The sequence below is a fragment of the Podarcis muralis genome, chromosome 7, assembly GCF_964188315.1.
Source record: "Podarcis muralis chromosome 7, rPodMur119.hap1.1, whole genome shotgun sequence".
Lineage (NCBI taxonomy): Eukaryota > Metazoa > Chordata > Lepidosauria > Squamata > Lacertidae > Podarcis > Podarcis muralis.
Window position 1 is genome coordinate 18,639,260 of NC_135661.1, and position 24,681 is coordinate 18,663,940.

General features: G+C 44.4%; 1 protein-coding gene across 4 annotated transcripts in view; it reads right to left on the reverse strand.

Moving 5' to 3' along the window:
- Nucleotides 1-2,717: 2,717 nt before the first annotated feature.
- The window catches only part of SKI (SKI proto-oncogene), a 151,272-nt gene continuing 129,308 nt past the window's right edge, over nt 2,718-24,681 (reverse strand). The window contains exons 2-7 of one of the 4 annotated variants that reach the window (XM_028740922.2): nt 19,950-20,072; nt 18,204-18,319; nt 16,588-16,886; nt 15,817-16,124; nt 13,131-13,361; nt 2,718-9,228 (exon numbers count right to left, since the gene is read on the reverse strand). In XM_028740922.2, coding sequence (XP_028596755.2) covers nt 9,040-9,228; nt 13,131-13,361; nt 15,817-16,124; nt 16,588-16,886; nt 18,204-18,319; nt 19,950-20,072 — 1,266 coding nt within the window. In that variant the 3' untranslated portion in view covers nt 2,718-9,039. Of the gene's footprint in view, nt 9,229-13,130; nt 13,362-15,816; nt 16,125-16,587; nt 16,887-18,203; nt 18,323-19,949; nt 20,073-24,681 lie in introns of all 4 variants that reach the window. The other 3 variants (XM_028740925.2, XM_028740921.2, XM_028740924.2) reach the window with 3 other exon arrangements.

Consider the following 24,681-nt stretch of genomic DNA (forward strand, 5'->3'; position numbering starts at 1 on the left):
AAACCACAGCCTAGGGCTTGCCGATCAGAAGGTTGGCGGTTTGAATCCCCACAACGGGGTGAGCTCCTGTTGCTCGGTCCCAGCACCTGCCAACCTAGCAGTTCGAAAGCACGTCAAAGTGCAAGTAGATAAATAGGTACTGCTCTGGTGGGAAGGTAAACGGCGTTTCCGTGCGCTGCTCTGGTTCGCCAGAAGCGGTTTAGTCATGCTAGCCACATGACCCGGAAGCTGTATGCCTGCTCCCTCAGCCAATAAAGTGAGATGAGCACCGCAACCCCAGAGTCGGCCACGACTGGACCTAATGGTCAGGGGTCCTTTACCTTTAAGACAAGTCAATGGCTACAATGGCTCTGTTCTGCCTCCACAATCAGAGACAGTGCTACCAGTTGCTTGGAACCACAAGTGAGGAGAGAGGCTGTTGCATTTGGGTCCTGCTTTTGGGGCTTCCCAAGGCATCTGACTGGTCACTCTTGAGAACAGGGTGCTGGACTAGTTGGGCTTTTGGCATTACTCAGCAGACTCTTACGTTCTTCTGAGTGTTGTGGTTGCATGCTGGGGGGACAAACCTGGGGGGACTGATCAAACCCATTGATGGACCACCAGAGATGGTGGTGGTTTTTGTTGCTGGGCATAGGTTTCACAGGTCTGTTAGCGGACTCCCCCCACCGTTCCTCAGCAACCCACGAGGTTTGTCGCACCACCAAATGGCTGAAACATATGTTTCTGTGCTCTTCCTTTCTAGCTGCATTTCCCTTTTTAATCTCTCAAATATTAGGAAAGGTGTGGGGTTGTTTTTAGCAGTAGCTATTTCTGGCAAACGGTACAGATTTTTTTCCCAAGCATTTAATAACATAATCGGCCCACCTTCTTTAAAACTGTAAATTGGCATACAGTTGCTTCCAACATTCAGTTTCTTAAAAGGATGTAAAGATATGTCCTGCTGAAGGAGACGAGTGCTAACAGTTATTAATACCGTGCACCATCTTCCAAAGCAGCCCAGGGCACCAGAGGAGCCCAGGTCCCAGGAAGGCGTGTCCATGGTTAAAGGATAGGGCTAGAATGTAAATTAGGAGATAGGACCATATCAGGGCTGGTAACATTAGTGGGCACCATTGTCAATTCCTGGAATCTCTTGGCCCTCCTCCTCATTACTGTCGGTTCACCTGCCCGAGTGAGCCAGCAGTGAAAGAAGCAAGGAACGGTGAGAACAGCTGCTTAGGAATGCTAATGATTAATTGGTATATAAATACCTTAAGCAAATAACTTCCATCCCTTGACTTTTTCTTCTGGGAGGTGTGGACTGTGCTCAAAGAGAGAAGCAAGTGAATCGGCACAAGGAAGAGTGTAAGGAGAGGTCATGCCCCAGTGCTGGTGCCCATTGGGAAGGGGGGTAGAGAAGGAAAGATAAAACTGTAGGTGGAGACAGAGTCAGCTAACTCTGGTTCTGTCCCCAATCTTTTCCCCTGCTGAGCTCTGCAAGGGGTACACTTGACACTAAGGAGAAGGGTTGATATGCTGTGCCACCCCCTAGAAAGCAGGCAAGCAGAGGGGACTGGTTGAGGTTGGTGGGGCAGTGCTCAAGGTGCCCAAGACCTGGAACCAGCAGAGGAACCAACTCAAAGGCAGAGCACATTCTTTGTGTGCAGAACACCCCGTTTGTTATTTAAGCTCATGTGATTTTAGAGCTGTTGCTTTGAACCATAGTTTCGGAAGCAACAGTTCTTCATTGGTTCTTCTTCTTGTTCTCTTCGAGTATTGTGTCCAGTTCTGGGACCTGCACTTTAAAGGGCATGCACAGACTGAAAAGGGGTTTGGTTGAGCATGAGAAACGTCTTGGTTGCAATTGCTGTTTGATCATGAAAGTATTATTTTTGCACATTTCCAGAAAAATGTGCATTTAAAAATGGAACTATGTTTAATCCCTGGTCTTTTTAGTTGAGTCTCAGGTAACAAGGCCAAGAAGTAAGCACAAGTGTATGCCCTGGAGGAAACAGTTTCTTGAGGGATGTTTCCACTCGTGAAGAATGCTTAGGACTTTAGTAGGACTGGGGCTGGTTGGATTATCTCTTAGTGCAAGGCAACCTTTGGTCAACCTGGTAATCCCCCCCCCCCAATGTTTTGAACTAAAACTCCCACCAGCCTCATCCAGCCCAGGGAAGTGGGCCAAAATATCTGAAAGGTGCTAGGGTGGGGAAGGCTGGAACATGGCCACCTCTGCAGTGTCAACTGCTCTTTGGTGGAAATATATTGCATTCTGGGCCTTTTGCTATTAAAGATGCCTTCGATGGACAACACTTGCATTCCCTGTCTCCTTACTCTCCCCACCCAAAGCCATGATGATGGGTGGGAGTTGATGCCCAACATCTGGACGACAGCCTGTTGAACCACCCTACTTTACCAGAAAAATCACATGATGAATCCCATCTCCTGGAGGGTACCACTTAAGAAGGTGCACACACATCTGTATACAGGGGTGAGTGGAAGGTGTGGGGACTCTTTTCTAAAAAGGAGGTGCAGGTGTGGGCCTGCAATACTCAGTCCAATTGGAGAAGTTGAGGTCAGAGGTGCTTATCTCATGAAGAGCTATTCATAGTCTCATAAAACAATTTTATAAAACAGTTTTAATTTTTTTCTGCAGTATTGCGCCAATTAATTGGGGCATGTTTGTTCATGCTACTCAAGAGTAGTAAAAGAACATATCTTTAGTGTGTGTGGACTTATTTTTTTCTGCACAAACAATTTTATTTTTGATAATGCGCCTATACACTGTACATTCAGTCACTGTGGTATATATAAGCATAGCTATTTTCATACATAATCTGATAAAGTCCTTTATTTTACAATATTATCTGTTTCCAGGTTGGAAAAGGGATGTGGGGGGGGAGGGGGGATTTGAAAAGGACTATCAAGTTACACAGAGAAATAGATAAATACCCCACGCTTTTTTTTTCCTTTTTGTAAATCAGGCATTTATAAACAAGAAAGCATATTTAATTACATAAAATAGTTCTAGAATAGGAGAGTAAGTCATAAAATAGTTAGCAGCAGCAGCAGCTGGGGGGACAGGGAAGTAACAAAAAAATGCTGTAAAGATTTCGTCTATTAATAAACTTGCGCCATTATCCCCTCAATTAAAAACTTGCTCCTTAGTACTCTTCCTTGCATTAAAAGACCTCTCTATAACACAGAGACTGCTTGGGGATGTAAGGGGAAGAAATGTCAATTTTCTTTGCTTTAACTAATAAAACAGTTCACAATGAATGACAAAAATATGCAAATAATGGGAAGGAAGTTGAACTGACACTGATTATTTTTTTAATAAGAAAAAAAGTTTCTTTCTTTATGGTTGTTTTTTTCCCTAACAAATTTCCTTGGTTTTAAAAACACAACAAAACAAGACAACTAAGTAAGAAAAAGGTTTTGAAAAAGTAAACACCACCATATACACGTATTATACAACTGCAAAATGAAAAAAAAAGTATTTACAAATTAATTTTTATTTTTTTTACATTGGCTAGTTCTGTTGGAAAAAAGCAAGATTATTATTCTGTTAGCCTGTTTCAGATATAAATGTCTTATTGCTGTTGGTATTCTTCACCTGCCCTCCCCCCCTTCGTTAAAGTCTTATTTGAATATCTTTTATAAAAAAGTGAATTAAACTGAATATACAATAACCTAGATTATATATATCTATATATCTATATATATTTGATGTATTTGGAGAACTGACAGCCGATGTAATAAAACACTTCTTCTCCCCTTTTTGGAGAAAACATCTTAAAGGAAACGGAATTACAATTTGCGAATTCTGTTCCAGTAAAAGGATCATAGCTATAACTAGCTTAAGTTAGCAAAAGAAGAACATTATATTCTACAGAATTGATAATGCAGTTTCTTTTTCCTGACCAGCCCCTCTGCACACTTTGGAGTAGGGGGTCTGCTGTGAACAAAAAAATGTTGCATAGGCAGCCGTTTCCCCATTCACTTCAATGGGTTGTGCCCAACTTTCCATTTGGAAGAACCCATTAAAACTGATGGACCTCTGTTCTGATGTAACACTGGATATAAACCAATGTCAGAGGCATGCATGTTCCATGCATACATTGGCTATCATGGGTCCGGGGTGGAGGGGAGCCCAGAACTCTCATGTGTTGATTGGGAGCCTCGAGTTTGGATTGCTTTTTGTTTTAATTACCTTAACTTTGTGTTTTCTACGTCTAGCTCTCCTCAGACCTTGGCTACTGATCTGGAATACTAGTGACCATGCTGCAGTGTTCAGAATATATATTTATACACAGTGGGCTAGGAACTTCTCCAAGGTAAGCCCCATTTGTTGCAATGACGCTTGAGAAGAAATTATTCTTGGTAGGTTGTATTTGTTAACTGATGGCAAGAGCTTGAGGTGGGAAACGTCCCAAACAGCTGTGAAATGGCTGAATTTTCTGTTACCCTTTTATTGTCTGACTTGGAAATCCCTTAAACAGGACTTTAGACACATGGCTGAAAAGATTAAGAGCAAAGATGCTATCGAATCCACATGGATGCACATGCTTCCTTCAGATGTTGGATACAGACTTGAGCTATAATCCAACTAACCTAGGGTTAAGTCCTACTGAACTTAATAGGACTTACTTCTGAGTAGACATGCACAGGATTGCACCATATTTAGTCAACTAAGTCCCAATTGAAATCCAAATGACATGTGTCATGGCTTAAATCTGGATCTGACAAAGGTGTCTTTAAAAAATGATTATTCACTCACCTAATGAGATTTTGTTGTTTTGCCTCTATCCGCCTTATGTCACAAAGATTCTCTCTCCCCCCCCCCCCCCCCGTTTCAACACTTACTAGACAGTCTAATCTTAAAAAAAACTAGCAGATGGATGTTTCAAGACTGATCAGTATGTGGGCACAGCTGTACAAATTGCAATTATTTCATCAAGGGTTTCAGGAAAAATCAGACCAGGATCAAGGTGTTAGAAACACAGCATTTGTTGGTATTAATACTTGGCACCTTTATACTTAAAGGCATACACTTAAATAGTTTTATGTGCATACCTACATAAGATAAAGTATGAATGCAAGAAACACAATTTTAAAGCTGCTTATAGTGTTATAAGCATACATTTCACAGGGAGTTATGAATGGTTGCAGCTTCTTGTGGAGTATATAATTCAGCAGCAAAGTTGAGCTTCCCTTTGCATAGTATGTGGAACGTCCCTTAAATCAGCAAGATTGCAGGCCCCATGCCGTTACAGAGAAGGATGCAAGAGTGAAATTCTGATGGACAGATGCAGTTTAAATCACGGGACCTTTCCTTCCTTCTGTTTTAAGCTATTGCAGAAGACTACACATAGTTCCGTGTGGTTGGTGCTGATTATCTTTTTCCTCTTTGATAAATTCAGCTCCTTTTCTCTTGGTGGGCTGGCAGTAAAAAGACAAGCTTGCACTGAAGTTGTATGCCCATATAAAAAAGATGAGACATGATGCAAACTTCAGCATTTTGCATTTGGGGTTAGTACTATGATTGGAAGTGGTAGCAGAGACTTCTGAAGAATGAGCACGTGCCCAGGCTGTGGGTTCCCAATGCCTTTCCTGTTTGTTTTGACGGGGATAGCTTTGTGCCAGCCTAGCCTCAAGGTTTGGAACATTTACACTCATGAAGAGGGAAAGGGGGAATGGCTGTGCTGTGGCGCAGTGGGCTTCTCTGAATCTGTGCGAATGTTTCAATGAATCTGGCAATGGTTTTTAGGGTTTGTACCTTTCACGCTGACCTGTTGGTCAACGCACCAATTTCACTTCCTATAGGATTATAGGGAATGTCCTAGAATGTGCCCCTAAGTTTGCTAGCAAAACCAGCTGCACCTCTGTCAGTCAGCGTGAACTAAGTTTGTGTCATAAAACATGGGTTGTGGCTGCCGTGGTTTAAGACCCCTCTGTTTATCATTGGGACTACAGCTCCCATCATCCCTGGTCATAGGCCATGCAGGCTGGAGTCAATGGCAACTGAAGTGCAACAACAGCTGGAGGACCTCATGTTCCCCATCCCTGGCATAGAGGAAGATCAGTATTGGAAGGCAAGCTGCTTTCACAGAAACTGGTTTGTCATTATCATCTTGTAGAATGACCCCTGTATTCCTAGAATTAGGGTTTGTAACACCTCTCCCTGCTGAAAGGAGGGGTGGCTGGCCGGGTGGGGAGAGGGACAAGCAGTGAGCAGCAGCTTGTCCCAAGAGTGAAGCTGGATCGCCAAGTGTAGGTTTGAGCCACTGAAGACAGCTGTGCATCAAAACTACGCAATTTTGTTGCCTCTTGAAGGAAATAACTGCAAACTTAACAAAAAAGCATTATAGATCTTGGAAATTTATACGACTGAGAACAAAACAAAACAAAACAAAAAAAAAGTTATGCACCTTTACGTTAAGACAGTGATAATGCCCATTAATTAATATATATGTATGGCAAAGATTTTAATTCCATGCATATGGTTTTTTTTAATAACTGCAGAAAAAACATACAAAGCAAAAAAATTATTTTTAAATCCCCATATTAAAAAAATAACTGCATAAACACAATCAATATTCCGTTTGCATTGCACTTTAAGATGGGAGAGCAGATTCCACTCATTGGATACGAGCATGGGCAAGACCTCAAACGCAGACAACTTCGTATCATGCAAATTAGTCCGTATATATCTGTTGCTTTCTTGCTCCCCATATTTCAATTCTAAGTCACCTGATTTTTCTAATATAGCTTCCTTTTAAATTTTTTTCCTGTAGCAACCCCTACCCCCACCCCCACTAAAATGTACTTTACTTCCTCCTTTTTCAATGTTCATGCTTACAATGGCTATTAGAATGGATAATAACAGCTTTATTTTCAATACAACTTTTATTCCCCCCCTAGTGTACTGTAAAGTCAATACTTTAATTTTAGGACAGACAGCCGCATTTTGGTTACAGGAAAAGGATTGAATTGCAGAGTTCCCTTCAGTGTTTCAGAACGCAAATTGGAGGAGAGAGAATCTGTGAATTTGGGATGGCTTTTTCCCCCAGTTAAGGATTTTAGTAAACTGTCGCCCTTAGTAAACGGTTTGCTCACCCTTCCTGTGAAATGATTGTAAAAATAAAACAAATACGAAAGACTTTGAATCAATACCTCTGTATTGGCAGGGAAGAACGGATCAAAATATTGCTCACTCCTGCACTGGGGCAGTTTAGCCAGGACCAGCCGCCATAGCCCTGTCGCTGATAGGATGGCATCCCTGAAGTCCCTGTTGGAATGCTTGTGTGACACGGATCTCAAGCAACCATGAATCAAGAAACACGTGACCTGCTTGATTGCCAGAGAGCAAAGGTAGGGAATCTGAGCCTATGCTGCTCATATTGACACTGAGCTCCAACAATGGCATTTCCGTAACATTTCCTACCCGCCTTATTCTCAAAAGAGAGTGGGTAGGTCCTGGAGAAGTGTAGAGTTATAAACTGTTCCTTGCATATTTGATTGCTAACACAGTGGACAGTTGGTTAAATCATAAGGGGAGCAAATAATAACGAAAACTGTAGTTCTTTAAAAAATAATGCTTTTCAAGAGGAAAACAAAATCCAGTGGGTACTAAGTGTTGGCCCCAATCAGGTAGAAGAAGCAAAACTCCCACTGGGGATAGGATTTTTGCCCTGAGTGTGTTTACTTGCTGCATATTTTAATATTCAGTGGGAAGGGAAGGAATTGCGGCACAGATCCCAATATTAAAGTATTTGTCACATTAAAAACAAAAGACCAAAAAACCCCTAAAGAATAAGAAATGTAGGCTTATTCACAGCAGCAAAAGTCCTCTTTTTTGTTTCTTTAATACAATGTTGAGCACTCTCTGTGGGCCACACTGAAATCCTTACACGTGATCCTGGGCAAGTCAATAAAATACTGAAATTTCTGAGGTGATGATAACATGGGGAGTTGAGTTCTCTGGGAAAACGGAAGGGTTTCCAAGCAGACATGCCACTCTCTGTTTTTTCCCACTTATCTTTCACAAGCAACTTCATGTTTCAGTCGACTTTTGTCTTGTGTTTTCTCTGTGTTTCTTGCTCTCTTTATATATTCTTCTATCCGTTTCTCATAATTGAAGTGCTCTGGCGTTGAAGTGAGTCTTTAAAACACATCAGTTAATAACAGATATATATTTATATATAAAAAAAGTTATGGCGTGATTTACAAACACTGAATTTTAATAAGGCTGGGTTCATTTAGGATATAGTTCCACTCCTACACCCCACTGAAAGATACAAACTACCCCCCTTCCCCTCCACTGACTTTCCTCTTCTTGGTTCAAGCATGGGGAAAACAAAGATTTTAAACTAGGAAAAAAACCTAAATTTGAAATTCACATAGAAATCCCCTGGATTGAAACGGTCATGGCTTATTATTGGGCTTTTTCTGACGAGCTTCTCTAAGGAAGAACCCAACATCTGTAACAATTTGTCATTACAAATCAGGCATTGAAAGTATTTTCTCCCCTCCCTGTTTTTATATATATATATATTTAAAAAAATCTTGTTAATGGTTATAATACCATGTCTTCATGACTCAATTGTTTTGTGTTCTTAAATAGCTTATAACAAAAGGGTTTTGTTTTTTTCTTGATTCCAAAGTGTTCCCAGAAAGCAGCCCTCGTTGCTTGTCTTTGATTTCACATGGATGCTGCTCGCCAGACGGTATAATTTTTCTAATAATTTTTTTTTTTTTTTGCTGCGGACTCATAAAGTAGTTTAGGTTATAAACACTCTTCATGTTATAGGCACAGGAAGATGTTGTGCTATATGGATTGAAAAAAGAGGTGGAATTCAGTGCTTCTGTTATAAAGAGTAACATTTGCCCTCCAATGAATAACAAAGTCCATGTTTACCAGCACACGCCAGGGCGCGGACCCTTGCCCCAGCGCCTCTCCCACACACTCTCTCCCTCACTGTGCATATTATTTTATTTTATTGTCAGTCTGGCCTACAAATTAGACCCCATGTCATTACGTTCTTCAGCGCTGGCCTAGTTGTCCATATCTTTCATTGTGTGTTCACTGCCGGGCAGATCACTCTGTTTAGGCCACAGTTGCTCCTGAAGTTCCTTGACAACCTTTTCCAAGTGTTCCCGTGCTTCCCTCTCACGCAACAGATCAGCACGCAGCTGTTCTCTGTCCGCCTCTGCATGCTGGAGCTTCACCTGCAGGTCTTCAATCTAGAATGAATGAATGGATAGTAAACTAGAGATACCTGGCTCAATTCAAGGCATTAGAACTGACATATGCAGTGGTACCTCGGGTTAAGAACTTAATTCGTTCTGGAGGTCCGTTCTTAACCTGAGGTACCACTTTAGCTAATGGGGCCGTGTGATTTCTGTTCTCATTCTAAAACAAGTTCTTAACCCGAAGTACTATTTCTGGCTTAGCAGAGTCTTTTAAGCTGAAGCGTCTGTAACCCGAGGTACCACTGTAGAACCTTAGGTGGCTCAGAGCCAAAGTCCCTAAAACCAACTACCGTATTTTTCGCCCTATAGGACGCACTTTTCCCCCTCCAAAAATGAAGGGGAAACGTGTGTGCGTCCTATGGGGCGAATGCAGGCTTTCGCTGAAGTCTGGAGAGCGAGAGGCGTCGGTGCGCACCGACCCCTCTCGCTCTCCAGGCTTCAGGAAGCTATCCGCAAGCCTCACGCGTCCGGTGGGAGGCCCCGCCGGGCCCGCGAGGCTTGCGGGCGGCAGCCTGCATCCCGAAGCAGGGGGCGAGCTGCGGAGCCCGCCCCCTGCTTCGGGCAGATGTTGGCAAGCCTCGTGCGCAAGGCTTGGGGCGGCAGCCTGCATCCCGAAGCAGGGGGTGAGCTGCGGAGCCCCCCCCCCTGCTTCGGGCAGATGTCTGCAAGCCTCGCATGCCCGGCGGGAGGTCCCGCTGGGCGCGCAAGGCTTGGGGCGGCAGCCTGTTCTGGGGGCTGGGGTCGGGGGACGCTTGGGCTTAAAATAATTTTTTTTCTTTATTCCCCCCCCCCCAAAAAAAACCTAGGTGCGTCCTATGGGGCGAAAAATACGGTATCTTGGACCCTAAAAGCCACATGCCAGTAGGTGGGCGGGGTCAGAGGAAAGCATGGTTTAAAAGTAGGGCTGCTGAAGGGAATTGGGTTCCAAGAGACCAGATTGGGAGGTCTGGGAGGTCTACAATCAGTCCAAGCCTGGGGTTCCCCACTCTTGAGTTGCAGATGATACAGCAACACAGTCCAAGAGCTGCAACCTATCCGTTTTTAGATCAAATGCTAAACTATATACATAATCTATACAGGAAAGAAAAGGTCACTGAATGCTTGTCCACCATGTTTCTAGGTTTATACACAGCCTAGCACAAGGATAGCCAGCACAGTGTCCTCCAGATGCTGCTAAGCCAGCTGCACTGTGGCAAGAGACCTGAACCTTTCTCTCTGCTTTCCATCTTTGCATCTTCCCCCACCACTCAAAACAACACTTCTGCAGTCTTGGGCCTCTTCCAAGTCATTCAGCTCTGGCCACCTCCCCTCTAATACTTCAAAGGATGAGCAAAAAACGTGGCAATGTGATTACTTCAGAAATGAATATGCCAGACCTAAATCCTGACAAATGAAGGGGGGGGGGGGAGTTGCAGGGAAATGGCAAGGATGTGCCTGTGCACTAATTCCTTTTGACTGCTTTGAAAAATCACAGGTCCTCATTCCTTCCTCCCACCTACCTCCAACCTAATCTAGACTTGAACATCCCTGATGCTATTTCTTAAGACTGAGACGATGAGCAGAATTAGAAGCCGGGGAGACAGAAGGCGAGCACGTCTAACACAGACGTCCCACGTCAACATGGCGAATGGGAGGTAAGACAGAAAAGGCTTCTGGCAAGATTATTAACAGGAAAAACCCAAAAATTCACCCACACAAACTTCAATCCTTTCCTCCCTTGAGAGAGAGAAAAAATCCAGATGTCAGAAGCAAAAGCAACCCTCTGGAGCAGAGCAAGTTGAAACAAACGGGTGAACCTTCAAAGCCTAATTAGATGAATGTGTGTGTGGTTTTTTTTTAAAGGCTTCAAACTTTGTGGAGCCCCACCCACCCCCACAACACTTCAGCTAAAGTGGAAGTTGACACCCAGCACATGAAGCTCTGAATCAGATTATGTTTAGTCTGGGCATCGCTTATCAGCGAGACGTCCCGTGATGCGAGGAGAAGGAAATTTGCATCATTTCCTGCTTCTCTGCCCTTGTAAATTTGGCAAGCCTCACAAAAGGGACTGTGGGACCGCTCCCCTTCCTGTTAATGAGAGGAGGAGGAAAAGTAACATTTAACAGGGCTTTTGTTCAGAAGTTGGCTTCTTTTTTTCTTTAAAGGAGCTCTTTAACAATTTTTTTGGTGTACAGAATGACAACACTCTAAACTCTCTTCACAGAAAAGCCCCCATGTTGCTATTACATATGAATTGATTTTGTAAAGCATGTCCTGGTATTTGTACCGTATTTTTCGCACCATAGGACGCACTTTTTCCCCTCCAAAAATGAAGGGGAAATGTGTGTGCATCCTATGGTGCGAATGCAGGCTTTCGCTGAAGCCTGGAGAGTGAGAGGGGTCGGTGCGCACTGACCCCTCACGCTCTCCAGGCTTCGCACACCTCTCCGCAAGCAGCGGGAGCCCAGCGCTGGGCTCCCGCTGCTTGCGGAGACTTGCCTGCATGCTGAAGCCTGCGCGCGCTCAGCTCAGCGTGTCCAGGCTTCGCGGACCTCTCCGCAAGCAGCGGGAGCGCTCCCACGGCTTGCAGAGAGCTGCCTGTTTGGGGGCTGGGGTCGGGGGAAGCTCGAGCTTCCCCCGCCCCAGCCCTGCACCTGGGGGGAAAAATAATTTCCCCCCCCTTTATTTCCCCCCCCAAAAAAAAACTGGGTGCGCCCTATGGTGCGAAAAATACGGTACTTCCCAACCTTACCTGGAGATGCCAGGAATTGAGCCTGGGACCTTCTGCACACAAAACAGGTGATCTCTAACCACTGAGCCAGGACCGGTATGAGAGCTAGAGTGCAATGGCTGCTTCACCCAGTGGTATGTTGCAAGTCAAACCACTGTCACTCCTGAGTCACTCTGCTACCAGTGCCCAGTGTGAGAAACAAGCTGCAGCCAGGTGCTGGAGGCAAAGGGACTCAGGAGCAGCAGTTGTACTGCTGGGTGAAACCACCATTGCATTCTGGTCCTCATCCTGCTAAGGGAGGAACAAGCTACATCACCTGTGGCTGATGTAGCTTGTACCATGGCTGCCCGTGCCTCATTTAAATTTCTCCGCTGAGGGGTGCGCAGCGGCCTGCCCCTCAGCAGAGAAGTCTAGTAGACTTGCCTGCTGCAGGGCGCAAGCCAAAGACAGGGTGTGGGCTCTGTTAGGCTTCTCCGTTGAGGAGCAGGCAGCCTGGCAGCCCCTCCTCCCACACACATGCAAAGGGACAGGCTTCTCAGCTGATCAAGCTCCCCACCCCTTTGGCTTGTGCATGGCAGGTGGGTTATCTCCCAGAAGGAAGTGCTGAGGTTGCTTGATGCTGCCACCAGGCCCAATGCTCAGCAAGGCACGGATGGGGTGGCTTGCACACTGCACCTTGCAGAGCAATGCCAAGGTTGCAGAGGAAGTTCCTCCACTCCCAGCGTTGGGTGGCAGCAGCAAGCAGCCCTGGCTCAGACAGGTTTCAACATTGCGATCTATAGCCAGTTTGTGATGTTTGCCTGGTGATACATCTCAGTGTTGAAAAGCCGACATTGCCCAGCCCTATTCCCTACAGCAGAGCTTTCCACATTGTGTGTCATGTGAATGCTCCCCAAGCTCCTCCAGGGGCTGGAAAAGGGTTCGTTTAACCTCTGGTTTGCTAGTAAAACTGAAGTGCTATGTTGTGAAATGATGCATGTCTAAAAAGTGTCACCAACATGAAAAGTTTGGAAAGCTCTGCCCTACAGTGAGAAACCAAAGACTGTTTTGAGGCCAAAATGGCATCCTTTAAAGTATCTTTCAAAGAGCCTTTCTGAATATTTAGCCACAAGAAAAGCTCTTGCAAAGTTTTGGCCAAGAGCCTACAGCTCTGTGAGGAGACTCTCAAAGGACCTGTCCTCACCTGGGCGGAGTATTTGGCTCTCAGCCTGCCTGCTTCACACCCCTTGTCGCACACCCGGACTTGTCTGGCTTGCTCCAGTTCCCGCTTTAGCCGTATCCGCGATTCGTTGGCCTCCTTCATTTTCTTTTCGTTCTCAGCTCGGAGGCGCTCGATCTCCTTCCTTAAGTTGCGCTTGGCTTCTGTTGCCTCTCTTAGCTTCTCCTTCTTCGCCACACGTAGGAACTCAAGCTCCTAGAACAAGATGGAGGCATGGCTTACTTGATAAACACAGCCTTAAAAGTGGTTAGAGGTGGCATGGGGAGTAAGAAATATATAACTGGGCAAGAGCTTTAACATTTCAGAGGTTGTTGGAGGGCAAGTTAGAAAGGAACATTAGACTTTAAGGATGGTGTGCCTGATATTGGCAAGAACCACATAAAGCAGATAGACGTGTTCACCAGTTCCTAGCCAATGGAAAATGAAGATATCTTATTCAGTAGCATGGAATTCCATAAGTGTTCATATGCAATAAGGAAGAACCAATACATCACAGAATTCTGGAAGAATCTCGACTCTTTTCAGACAGTTCTAGAACATATTACAAACAAGCACTTATGGACATTCTGATGTTAAGATTTGAGTTAGGTTGTCAGTATTGGATCTGTATATGATTTGTATATTTCCTTTTTTGTTTTTTAAGCTAATGGTCTTGTCTAGTGATTATTTTAAGTGCTGAGCCTCCAATGGGAGGGATGTTGTGTCCTGGTTGGTGGGGGGAGACATTTCTCTACAACAGGGCTTCTTGAACTATCTGATGCGACGGACTGGCAATTATTTTTTTCTCCAGGGTGCCATATCTGATCCCTGAAGCGTCCCACCCAACCTGGGCTGTGGTGGAGTCACCATGAACCAGCAGCTAATGGCTAACAGACCAGCATTGGTCCATGGAACACCACTTTGAGTAGCACTGCTCAACAAGACCTTGCCATTGAGACAGAAGAAGAGCCCATCTAGCCCAGAATCATTTTACTCACAGTGGCCAAACCAGAAGCGGTTCCTAAGCACAACAGCATTCTCCCCTCCTGCAGAACCCAGAAAATGGTATTCAGAGGGAAAACAGAGCCAGTGGAAAAGCAGAGGTCAGAGTTAGGTGATTAGTCCAAATCGTGAGATTTTTCATATTTATGTGGTCCAGCATCAGATATTTTAGGCACATGGATAACCAGGTGCTTGGGGTCCTCTCAACTTCTTTAAAATAAATGTGTAATGCGTAAACCATAAAGTTTTCTCTCTTTTATTGGGAGAGCAGAGGGGACAGCTTCCATTCATTCTTTGCTTATATTATGACTGATTAGTGTTAAAAGGGAGACCAGTGTTGCATATCTCTTCCCCTCCCCTCCCCTCCCCTTCCTATTTCCAGATGCAGTCCTTCCTTTGTTAAGTAACATAACTGCATCGGGGTCATGGGAAATCTCTCTCGTCTGACAACCTTATTTCCTAAGCCAGAACTTGTTATCCTAGCCTGTGCTGTTTCCCAGCCATTCTGCATGAAAAGCCTTTGCCCTCTCCACAACAGAATTAATGGAATTTGGGGACAAATACTAGGCTCTTAAGTTCATCGTACTCTTCTGCTCAGTTTAGGCACTGTTAAAAGTTTTGCTTGGCTGAGCAGCTGCCACCTGCTCTGCGTTCTCTGACTGCTCTCAAGAAACAGGCTCAAGGTCCTTCAGAGAGAACCAGAAAGCCCAGGAGCAGCAAGCAGACTGCCACCCCACGGATCCTCCTTTACACCATGAATGGGTCCCATGAAACATAAGGCCCCAGAGCACAATCTAGGTTTTCTGTGACTCTGTTCAGCTGTAATATTAAGCCATAAACCACACATGTGGAACCTCAAACTTTGCATGCACTTGCAAGCTGTCTGGGTGTTTCTAGTTTGCTGTTCTTTTAAAAATAAATAAATAAACCAACCCGTTCTTGCTTCAGAAATATTGTTTTTACTTGTTTGGAAATGTATTTTTAACTGCAACTTTAATAAGGAATATTAGTAAGAAAAACCATGATGGCTATGTTCTACCTCCACTGCTAGGAATCACAGGTGAGGAGAGGAGTGCTGTTATGTTCAGGTCCTGCTTTTGAGCTTCTGGTAATAGGTGTGAGAACAGAGAGCTGGATCAGATGGGACTTGAGCTTAAATCCATCAGGGCTGCTCTTACGTACTTACTTTCAGGACCAGAAGGATGTTTCAGATAGGGAGAGAGGGTTGTATCCACTGTTAGTCATACCCAGAACATATCACTTGAAATTAATGTGCATGACTAATTTGAATGAAGCCACATCCACACTATACTTGAAAAGCACTATTACATCACTTTATCAGTCATGGCTTAAAGCATCATGAGAAGAAAAGTTTGTTAAGAGTTGGTAGGAGACCCCTCCTCCCCTCACAGAGCTCAACATCTCAGAGGGGTTTTACAATCAATCCCTCTTCCCAGGGAACTCTGCGAATTGTAGCTCTGTGAGGGGAGTAGGGTGTCTCATAACAACCCACACCCTCTTAATAGACTGACTACAGTTCCCAGCATCCTCTGGGGGAAGCCATGACTTTTTAAAGTGGTACAATAGTACTTGCCTGTGTAGTGGGGATGGAGGTGGGTGGGGATGCAAGCCACTCATTTCGCCTTATGATGCTTCCATATGGCCTTACCTGGTGTAGGCTGCGTTTGGCCTGCAAGGCAGCATTTAGTTTTTCTTCCTGCTTCACTCTCATCTTTACAACTTCGTGGAGGAATTTCTCTTTGGCTTCTTTCGTGTCCAGGCCACTGTCCAGGGCCTGCCTGAGGTGCTCCAGCTCAGCCTCCAAACCGCTGGTGCCACTCTGGGGTTCGGCGTGGCTGGCGACTTCAAAGACGGTGCTAGTAGTGGGCGGGGCTTGCATGCTGGGTGAGCTCATGTCCTTGGCTGAGCTCGAAGAAGCGAAGGATGGGGAGGAGAGTGAGGACAGAGAGGAGGTGACTGGGGAGGGAAAAGAAACACAAAGGCGGCAGTCCCCCCGCCAACAAAAAGAACATTAGAAAGCTAAAAATCACCTGTGTGTCTGGCTTATAGAAAGGACATACATAGAACCCAATATACATTGTACCCAATCAGACCATTGGTCTATCTAGTAAGGTAATAGCTACACTGACTAGCAATGGCTACCCAGGGTTTAAGTCAGGGGTCTCTGTGTGCAAAGCAAGCGCTCTAACCACTGAGGTGCTTTCCTTTTCTTAAAGCAAAACGGGGACAAGATAAGACTTAGAATCATAAAATCATAGAATTGGAACGTACCCCATATGGGTCATCTAGTATAACCCCCAGCCATGCAGGGATCGCATCGGTTCCCCATCCTTCCATCCCTCCCCATGGCAATGTTCCCAAGGAAAACAACCAGGGAATTAGAAGAAAATAAGAAATGAAGTAGCATGGGGTAACTCACACTTACATTCTTCTCGAGTCTCTACTTCGATTTCTGCTTCAGACTCCTTTTCTTCTTCTGCAGCAGGGACAGCGGCAGGAGTGGGGGCGACAGCAGCGGTTGGCGTAGGTTCGGGAATGGTTGGGTTTTCGGCGACATGTTTCCTTTTCCTTGGTTGGGAGGGGCTGTTCAACGGCTCACTGCTCCGTGTTGCTGCTGGGGCACATGGGGGGTTGCTTACGATCTTTGGCTGAGGCGGGGGTGGTGCAAGCGCCACATTGGGGGCCACGGCATTCTCAAAACTTTTGTATGAATACAAACTGCAGAGGGGTTGTAGGGGGGTTGGAAGGGAGAAAAAGAAGTAACACCTTCAGTGATGGAACACACACTACTACATTTGCAGGCTCAGGAGGCGTCTGCATGCATGGGTTTACATACAACGATAGGGAAAATGCAATTCTTTGGATGTTTGGGGGCTACCAACTCCCATCAGCCTCACTAGCACAGCCATGGGCCAGGGATGGTGGGAACTGAAGAGAGAAATAATGTTGTGTCCAACTAGGTCCTGCTCAGAATACACCCACTGAAATTAATTGTCCCACGTTAGTCGTGACCATTAACTTCAGACAGTCTACTCTGAGTAGGACTAATGCTAGATACAACTCATAGTTGCAATATGTAAACATTTACTGGGGCAAATCAGCAGCCTTTTCTGTGCTACAAAATGCAAATTTACAAGGGGCCTGAGCCAGTGTATGATATAAATTCCTTGTGAGCAAATGACACTGATCCTATGAATGTTTACTCTGGCATTCAGTCCTACTTTCTTCAGCAGGAGATATATATAATATATATATAATTTATATACCATTTAATCATCAAAAGCTCTGAACTGTTTTCATAAAATATAAGATACCAATAAACATCAGTTGCTAAAGAACAAGTTAGCCTTAAAAAATTCTAAATAAAACACTCAGTTTTAAAAATACACGTCAAACTTACATATTAGGGTAGGCTTGCTTGAACAAAAATATTTTAGCAAGTGCAAAAAAACAATACAGTGAAGGTGCCTGCCCAATATCAATGGGTAGGGAGCTGCAAAGTGCCGTCACATCACAAATCAATTACTGTATTTTTTGCTCTATAAGACTCACCTTTTCCCTCCTAAAAAGTAAGGGGAAATGTGTGTGCGTCTTATGGAGCGAATGCAGGCTGCGCAGCTATCCCAGAAGCCAGAACAGCAAGAGGGATTGCTGCTTTCACTGCGCAACGATCCCTCTTGCTGTTCTGGCCTGAGATTCAGAATATTTTTTTCTTGTTTTCCTCCTCCAAAAACTAGGTGCGTCTTGTGGTCTGGTGTGTCTTATAGAGCGAAAAATACGGGACTTGGGTTGTATCCAATGCTACTCCTACTCTTGAGTAAACCCGCTGAAGTTAATGGACAGGACTAACTTGGGTCCATTAATTTCAAAGGGTGTAGAGTCTTGAGTAGAACATAGGTGGACACAACCCCTTGCAAATGTGGAATGGACATTACGTGTCACTTGTAAAAGGAAGCTCCGCAATATGATTACAGCCTTAACTGGCTTAAGATGACTCGGACTCAGGTTATTGTGCCACTCTTTCCGCCTCCTCACCTGTCTCTGATCAAAGCAGGGATGTGGTTTGGGAGGTCTTTTTCGTTTGCTGAAACGGCAGGGGACCAGGGCCGGAAGGCAGAGAGGCGCTGTCGTGGATGCATGCAACCAATACTCTGCTGGAGCCAAAAAGGAAACAAAGAGGAAACAGTGAGATACACACAATTACATGTTTGTGAGCTGTAAATCTGGTATAAGCTGCTGGGGAGGGGGGGGGGGACGGAGGCTTGAAGATCCATAGGGAATAGGAGGCATTATAAGTCCATGTGAAAAAGAAAAGGCCTAGCCAACAAAGTCGTACACAGGGTAAACCCACTGAAATTAATGGGCCTATGGGTCTACTAAGAGTAGGACTAGCAGTGGATGCAACTGAAGGAGTCTAGTACAGTCTTAAATTTCATTCTGTTGCTGGTTTTAATTTTCCACTCTTAAATTGCCCTTAAAACCGAAAACAATTCAAGTACAGTGGTACCTCAGGTTACAGACACTTCAGGTTACAGACTCCGCTAACCCAGAAATAGTACCTTGGGTTAAGAACTTTGCTTCAGGATGAGAACAGAAATTGTGCAGCGGTGGCGCGGCAGGCCCCATTAGCTAAAGTGGTGCTTCAAGTTAAGAACTGTTTCAGGTTAAGAAAGGGCCTCCAGAACGAATTAAGTTCTTAACCCGAGGTACCACTGTATCAGTGTTTAGATGTACCAATGGTCTTACTTGACAGCTTCCTATATTCCTAGTTTATTAAATCATTCTAATTTTTTAAAATGTGATGTATGTATATATTCTGCAGACACCTTTTTGTGGCAAAAGATTCTTACTGCAACCTTATCCTAGTTGGAAGAGAAATACCTACAAAAATAACTCCTCTACGGTTGTTTGTTTTAAATACCAGTAGATCTAAAACAAAAATAGAGGGTCCAAAAGAGAAATTGACCATGAATGAAGCAAAATAAAAAATGCGAAAGAGGAATTTGTCTTTAAACTCAATGGGTTTTACCCAACAAAGTCCTACTGCCTGAAATTAATGGTTAATTGTGTCTTATTAATTTCAATAAGTCTATTCTGAGTAGGGCTAACAGGATGCAGCCCATTATACAGGTGTTTGACTTTGGAAACAGCACCTAATTAATGTATGGTGTCCTTGATGAAATTTTTTCGGGCCCCTTTCCCTTTACACTTGTGTTGGAACTGCTCATATGTGGTTTCTTCACCACCACCCCAAGGAGAGTAAAATAAACGAGATTTTAAACCAAATTTGTGGACTATGGATGTAGGAAGTGAAAGAAGCTGCCTTTAGTGTCTAGGCTGACTGACAGTGGCTCTTCATGGTCTCATGTGCAGAAAGGGCTTCCTAACCACCTGCTAACTTTTTCTTTTAGCTGGAGATTGAATTTGAGGCTTTCTACACACAAAACCCCCTTCATGGATCACTGCCTTGTTGTGTCGAAGGGGCTTGAATAACTCAGAGAAGCTATGAGCTATGCCATGCAGGGCCACCCAAGACGGACAGGTCATAGCCGAGAGTTTAGACTAAATGTGATCTACCTGGAGAAGGAACTGGCAATCCACTCCAGTATTTTGCCAAGAAAACTCCATGGACATAAAAAAGGAGAAGCTCTGAGTAGAAAGTGAGCGTTTCCGAGGCATGCTCTGGTTCATGGGCTCACAGAGAGTCGAACACGACTAAGACGACTAAACACAACAACACACAAAACAGGCTCTACCTATGACCAGTCCCCTAAAACTCACCTTGCTGGATGAATTGGACAAGGACCGTAACCAACTAGACTGTTTCTCTTTGTCACCCATTATTGGAGACTGCAAGGAGTCATCTATTTTGGGTTTCTTGGGAGCAGGAGGATCAGATGGTACCTGAAAAGAAGAGAGAAAAGATTTACTGGCTTGAATTTGTATTCCTGTCATTTTCCATTGCATTTTTAGATATTAAACATAGTTCAAACCACCACTAGTTGAACAGGAATACACCCACATGGGGACCATTATCTGAAGAGCAAGGAAGTGTCTGTTCTAATCTATCCTAGGAGCTCACAACATTATCTCACAGGATGCATTGTTACAGGCACTGTGACTAGGACCGTTCTTTCCTTGTGGACTCCAGGTCACGGGTGAACTATAGGTAGCACACAAAAATCATACATTGCTGTGTGAGTCCGTTAGAAAACACCCTAAAGGCAAGCTACAGTTATACCTTTACCAGAACTAACAAAAATGTCACAGAACAACTGAGGCCATGTGTTCAAGCTCACAGAGGCGTATCTACATACATTAACCATGGTTTAGTGTTATATAACGGAACACACATAGTCTTTCAACAGTCTTTTGTTTGTTTTTTAACCATCCTGGGTGTTTTCAACTTCTATAAATGATTCCTGTCCACCCAGATTTGGGAAAAATTCATTTCTAGCTATGTTTCCTGGGGAAGGGGTTCAGTACCACTGGGACAGAAAATTGACTGGTTTCCCCAAAGCTCTGCGACTGACCTATGTAGTCCTCCAAACTTTAGTACTGCTTTTTAAAAAAAGCTAGAGGTGAGAAACAAAATTTCTAGTATATGTTAAAAGACAAACCATTTAAAAAACATATTCTTAAAGAAACCAAGCCTATAAAATCAAAGCATTTGATTTTCCCCACTCACCCCCAAATCAAATTTGCCTGCTACCTTGTTTTCTAATTGTATGCAGAAAGGTGAGTTTTTAAAGCTGTGGTTTTGAATTGGAAAGATTATTTTAGATGAGAACAGGGCAGACTTTGTTATTCTGTTTGCAGTGGTTGTTATGCTGATGACTTCACTGCGCCGCAGCTGCAGGCAGATTCTAGTGGCCTGTTGCCAAGATCTGCTTTGCCTTTTCCACAAGTTGCTCTGCTCGGCCTATAAATCACCCGCAAGCATAAGCAAGCCCTTTTGGCCGCCTGGAACCCTTTTCTGTCCAGGGACACCAGAAGATAAATTCCAAGGGCCCCAATGTGGCTTTGCCAAACAGACTGGTACCTACTGGTTGAACTTGGGCTCTGAAAAAAGCCAGAAAGCCAGCCAGTACGAACAAGATCACTGGGTAGGAGAGGGTGGGTTGAATGACCTCATAGTAATTGCTCTCTCCCCCTACCCTTCAAGGCAGGGAGGGAAGTGTCAATTCCATTTCAAGACCATGCAGTTTCTTCTCATGAAGGGATATGACTGAACATGGAGACAAAGAGACCTATGCTGATTATGATGAGCCACCCAGAGCCCCACAGGTGTGTGCCAGGATGCTATTCTTTTTTCTAAGTGTGCTTTCCAGCTCCCAATATGAGCACACAAAGTGGTAGCCCTCTGTGCAGTGTTAACCCTAACCCTCCCCGCTACCGCCACGCCAATTGCCAAATTTGGTAGGGTTTGCAAAGTCCATTCTTTTCAAAAAATTATTTCTTTTAAAAAAAACACCCTGCTTTGTTTTTGGGCTACCTCAAGAGTGGCAAGGGAACTTTCCGAATCTGTGGAGAAGTCAGCACGATTGGAGCAATAATAGTAATAATACTGGTGAAGGGGGAGAAAACTTCCTTCTACTTTTGCAGTTTCTGCCTGTGCAAGAAACAGTGACAGCATCTGAATGATATTTGGCAAGCACTGACAGATCCCAGCCCTGTCCACTGGGGCTGCAAAGTCAGGCTGGGAGGGGACCTGGAATGAGAGGCAGACACAGCAGGTGCTTCAACTCAGTACAGAGATGTGTTTCTTTCTTGCCCATTCCCTCCCCCCCCCCACTTTTCCCCTCCACCCTCTGCTCATCTGCAGAAAGAATATTTTGTGCAGACTCGAGACAATCAATTGGGATGGTTAGAGTGTGTGTGTGTGCTGGGGGGGCGGGGGGGCAGGAGCCCTGGCACAACAAGCTGATCGAAGTTTTAAAAGCACGCAGCTGTAAGATATAGCTAGTACAAAGTGAGGCAACCTAAATAGATTTGCCGAAAGGGGGATGGAGTGGGGCGAATGCTAAATATATTATCTTACAAAACACAAACTCAGTTCCTTCCTTTTCCACCATCCCTCTGATCAAGGCAGAGAAAAAGGAAATAGATCTGTCTGTCAATACTATGTTATAAGAGCATCAGTCTGGGTGGAGGTGTCCCCCTCCCCCAGTTTGCAGAACGCATCTCTCATGGGAACTTTGGAAGCTGCCATTATCACATGGAGTCAAGCCATTGTTCCATCTAGCTCGCTCAACACTGTCTACTCCGAATGGTAGCAGCTCTCCAGAGCTTCAAGCAGGGGGCATTCCCAGCCTCCACCTCGAGATGCCAGAGATTGAACATGGGACCTTCTGTGTGCAAGGCAGGTGCTCTGCTGCTAAGGTAGACAGCTTTTCCTCCCAGCTTATGCTACACAGTGTTAGAAAATTCCCAGGTGTCATGAGTGTTTTGCAACTGGAGAGGGTCCAATTGCAACTACATCTCTGGTTGCCAGGCTGGCGACTGACATCTCCATCTGGCTGCCCCCCCCCAACTTTCTTAAGCAGGTAAGCAGAAGAGCTTATTTGCTGCATTTATATCCTACCTTTTTCTCTAAGGAGTACATGGTTCACCCCCCTCCCATCTCAGTTAATCCCTACAACAACCCAAGCTTGCCCAGTGAGCTTCATGACTGAGTGGGGATTTGAAACTGATCTCCCAGGTTCTGGTCAGACACTCTAACCACTACACCACACTGCCTTTCTAGAGTATTTCTGCTATGGGGCAGGTATATAAATTAAGCAGGTAAATAAATATAGGGAAAGCAAAATGTCGCTTAGAGAAGGATCTGAAATATTTTCTTGAAGTCTGAATTTGTTGTATTCTAGATTATTTGATTTGATATTTTAATGTGTTGTAAACCATATTTTTCTTTAAAATATAAAGCAATATAGAAATAAAATTAATGATAATAATAATAATAATAAATTCATTGTTTTGAAAAAGTGCTTAGACATTCCATTGTGGCAACTGTAACCTAGGTTTGTATTACAAAAGCCACCACCATGAGTCTAGTCTTGTGAGGCTGAAAGCTGTCCAGTGGTCACATGGACTGCATCCACAAATCTCCACTCTGACAGTTTTGGTTTGCAAAACCAAACTTTCTTGAGTGATGCATCTGCACTACCTGCGCATTCCTGTGAATGGTGGTCTAGAATGACAGTGAATGAGTCAGCCTGGTCAATTATTTCTGTGCTGTCCTGGACAGCAACCAAGCATACCTATTCATATCAGGATTGGGGAATAAAGGAGAAGATTGGAAGATAATAACAGCAACTTCTGTTCAGCTTTTCTTTCATGGCTGTGGAAGAATCTGACATCAAGAGATTGCAGCCTTGACCTTGGTCATCTAAATAGTTTTGACTAATGCTTTACTCACTGCATCATAATGACTAGCAAATCTGTGATGGCACAAAGCTTTTGTGGACTAGAGCCCCTTTCACCAGATGCATTTTCCTGTCAATCACAGTATCAAAGCCAACGGACAAGTGCATTCTCCATATTTCCAAAGGACAATGGCAGAGTTCAGCGTTGCTGCAAAGTTGCTGCAATGAAAGCCCTTTACGGTACTTCCTAAAGCACTGCAATGACCTGGGAAGAGTTTACTGCTGGGCCAGCTACACAGTCCCATCCTGTGTTAAATGTGCTTGTCTGGGTTCCAAAGAAACATACTGCACCGTATGCTCAAGGGGGTTTGTTATGGACTTGCTTTTCAAGAATAGAAGCCCCATTTTGCCACATGCCAGACTTCTTCTGAAACCGAGAACACTATCAAAAGCCATCTGTAGAAATTGGGTATTCAGGCGGCTCAGTGTGTGTGTGTGTGTGTGTGTGTGTGTGTGTGTGTAAAATCAACAACCCACTGAGCATGCCTAAGCCTTTGAGTGCACAGGGAAGTAGCTTTTTGGATCCCAGCCAATGCGTTTTGAGAAAGAAACAAGTTGGAAGCCAGATATTTCAGCTATGATTCCAAAAGGTGCTTCTTGAAATTTTGGTCCCATCCATCTGAAGGTCATTCCCCATTAATCAGACTAATTTTGGCACTGGCCAAATAGGATCATGCTTGATGTGTCTGGCCAAATTTGCTAGCTCGGCACAGCACAGGACTGCAGTAGCAAAAGCCGAGCGAGGTTGGTGGGAATAGATTTCTCACCCTCTGCTTCTCAGAACAGCCCCTCCTCCTTCAGGCCAAGCAATAATAATAAAAGCAGCAGGCTAAGTGATAACAGAGCTGGCATGAGCACCTGCTAGTTTCTTTTCAGATGAATGCACCAGCAAAAATTTCAGCACCCAGCAGAAGTGACTTTTCAAGCTTAAGGCGTTCGGCAGTGTTATAGCTATCTCCCGAAATTCCCAAATGCCCAAGCATCAAACTATGACACGTTCACATACCAAGAGGCTTCCATTTAACAAATCAGCCTAAACAATCTGTACAGAAATACAAATGCAGCCAGACTCTGGGTCTATTGCAAGC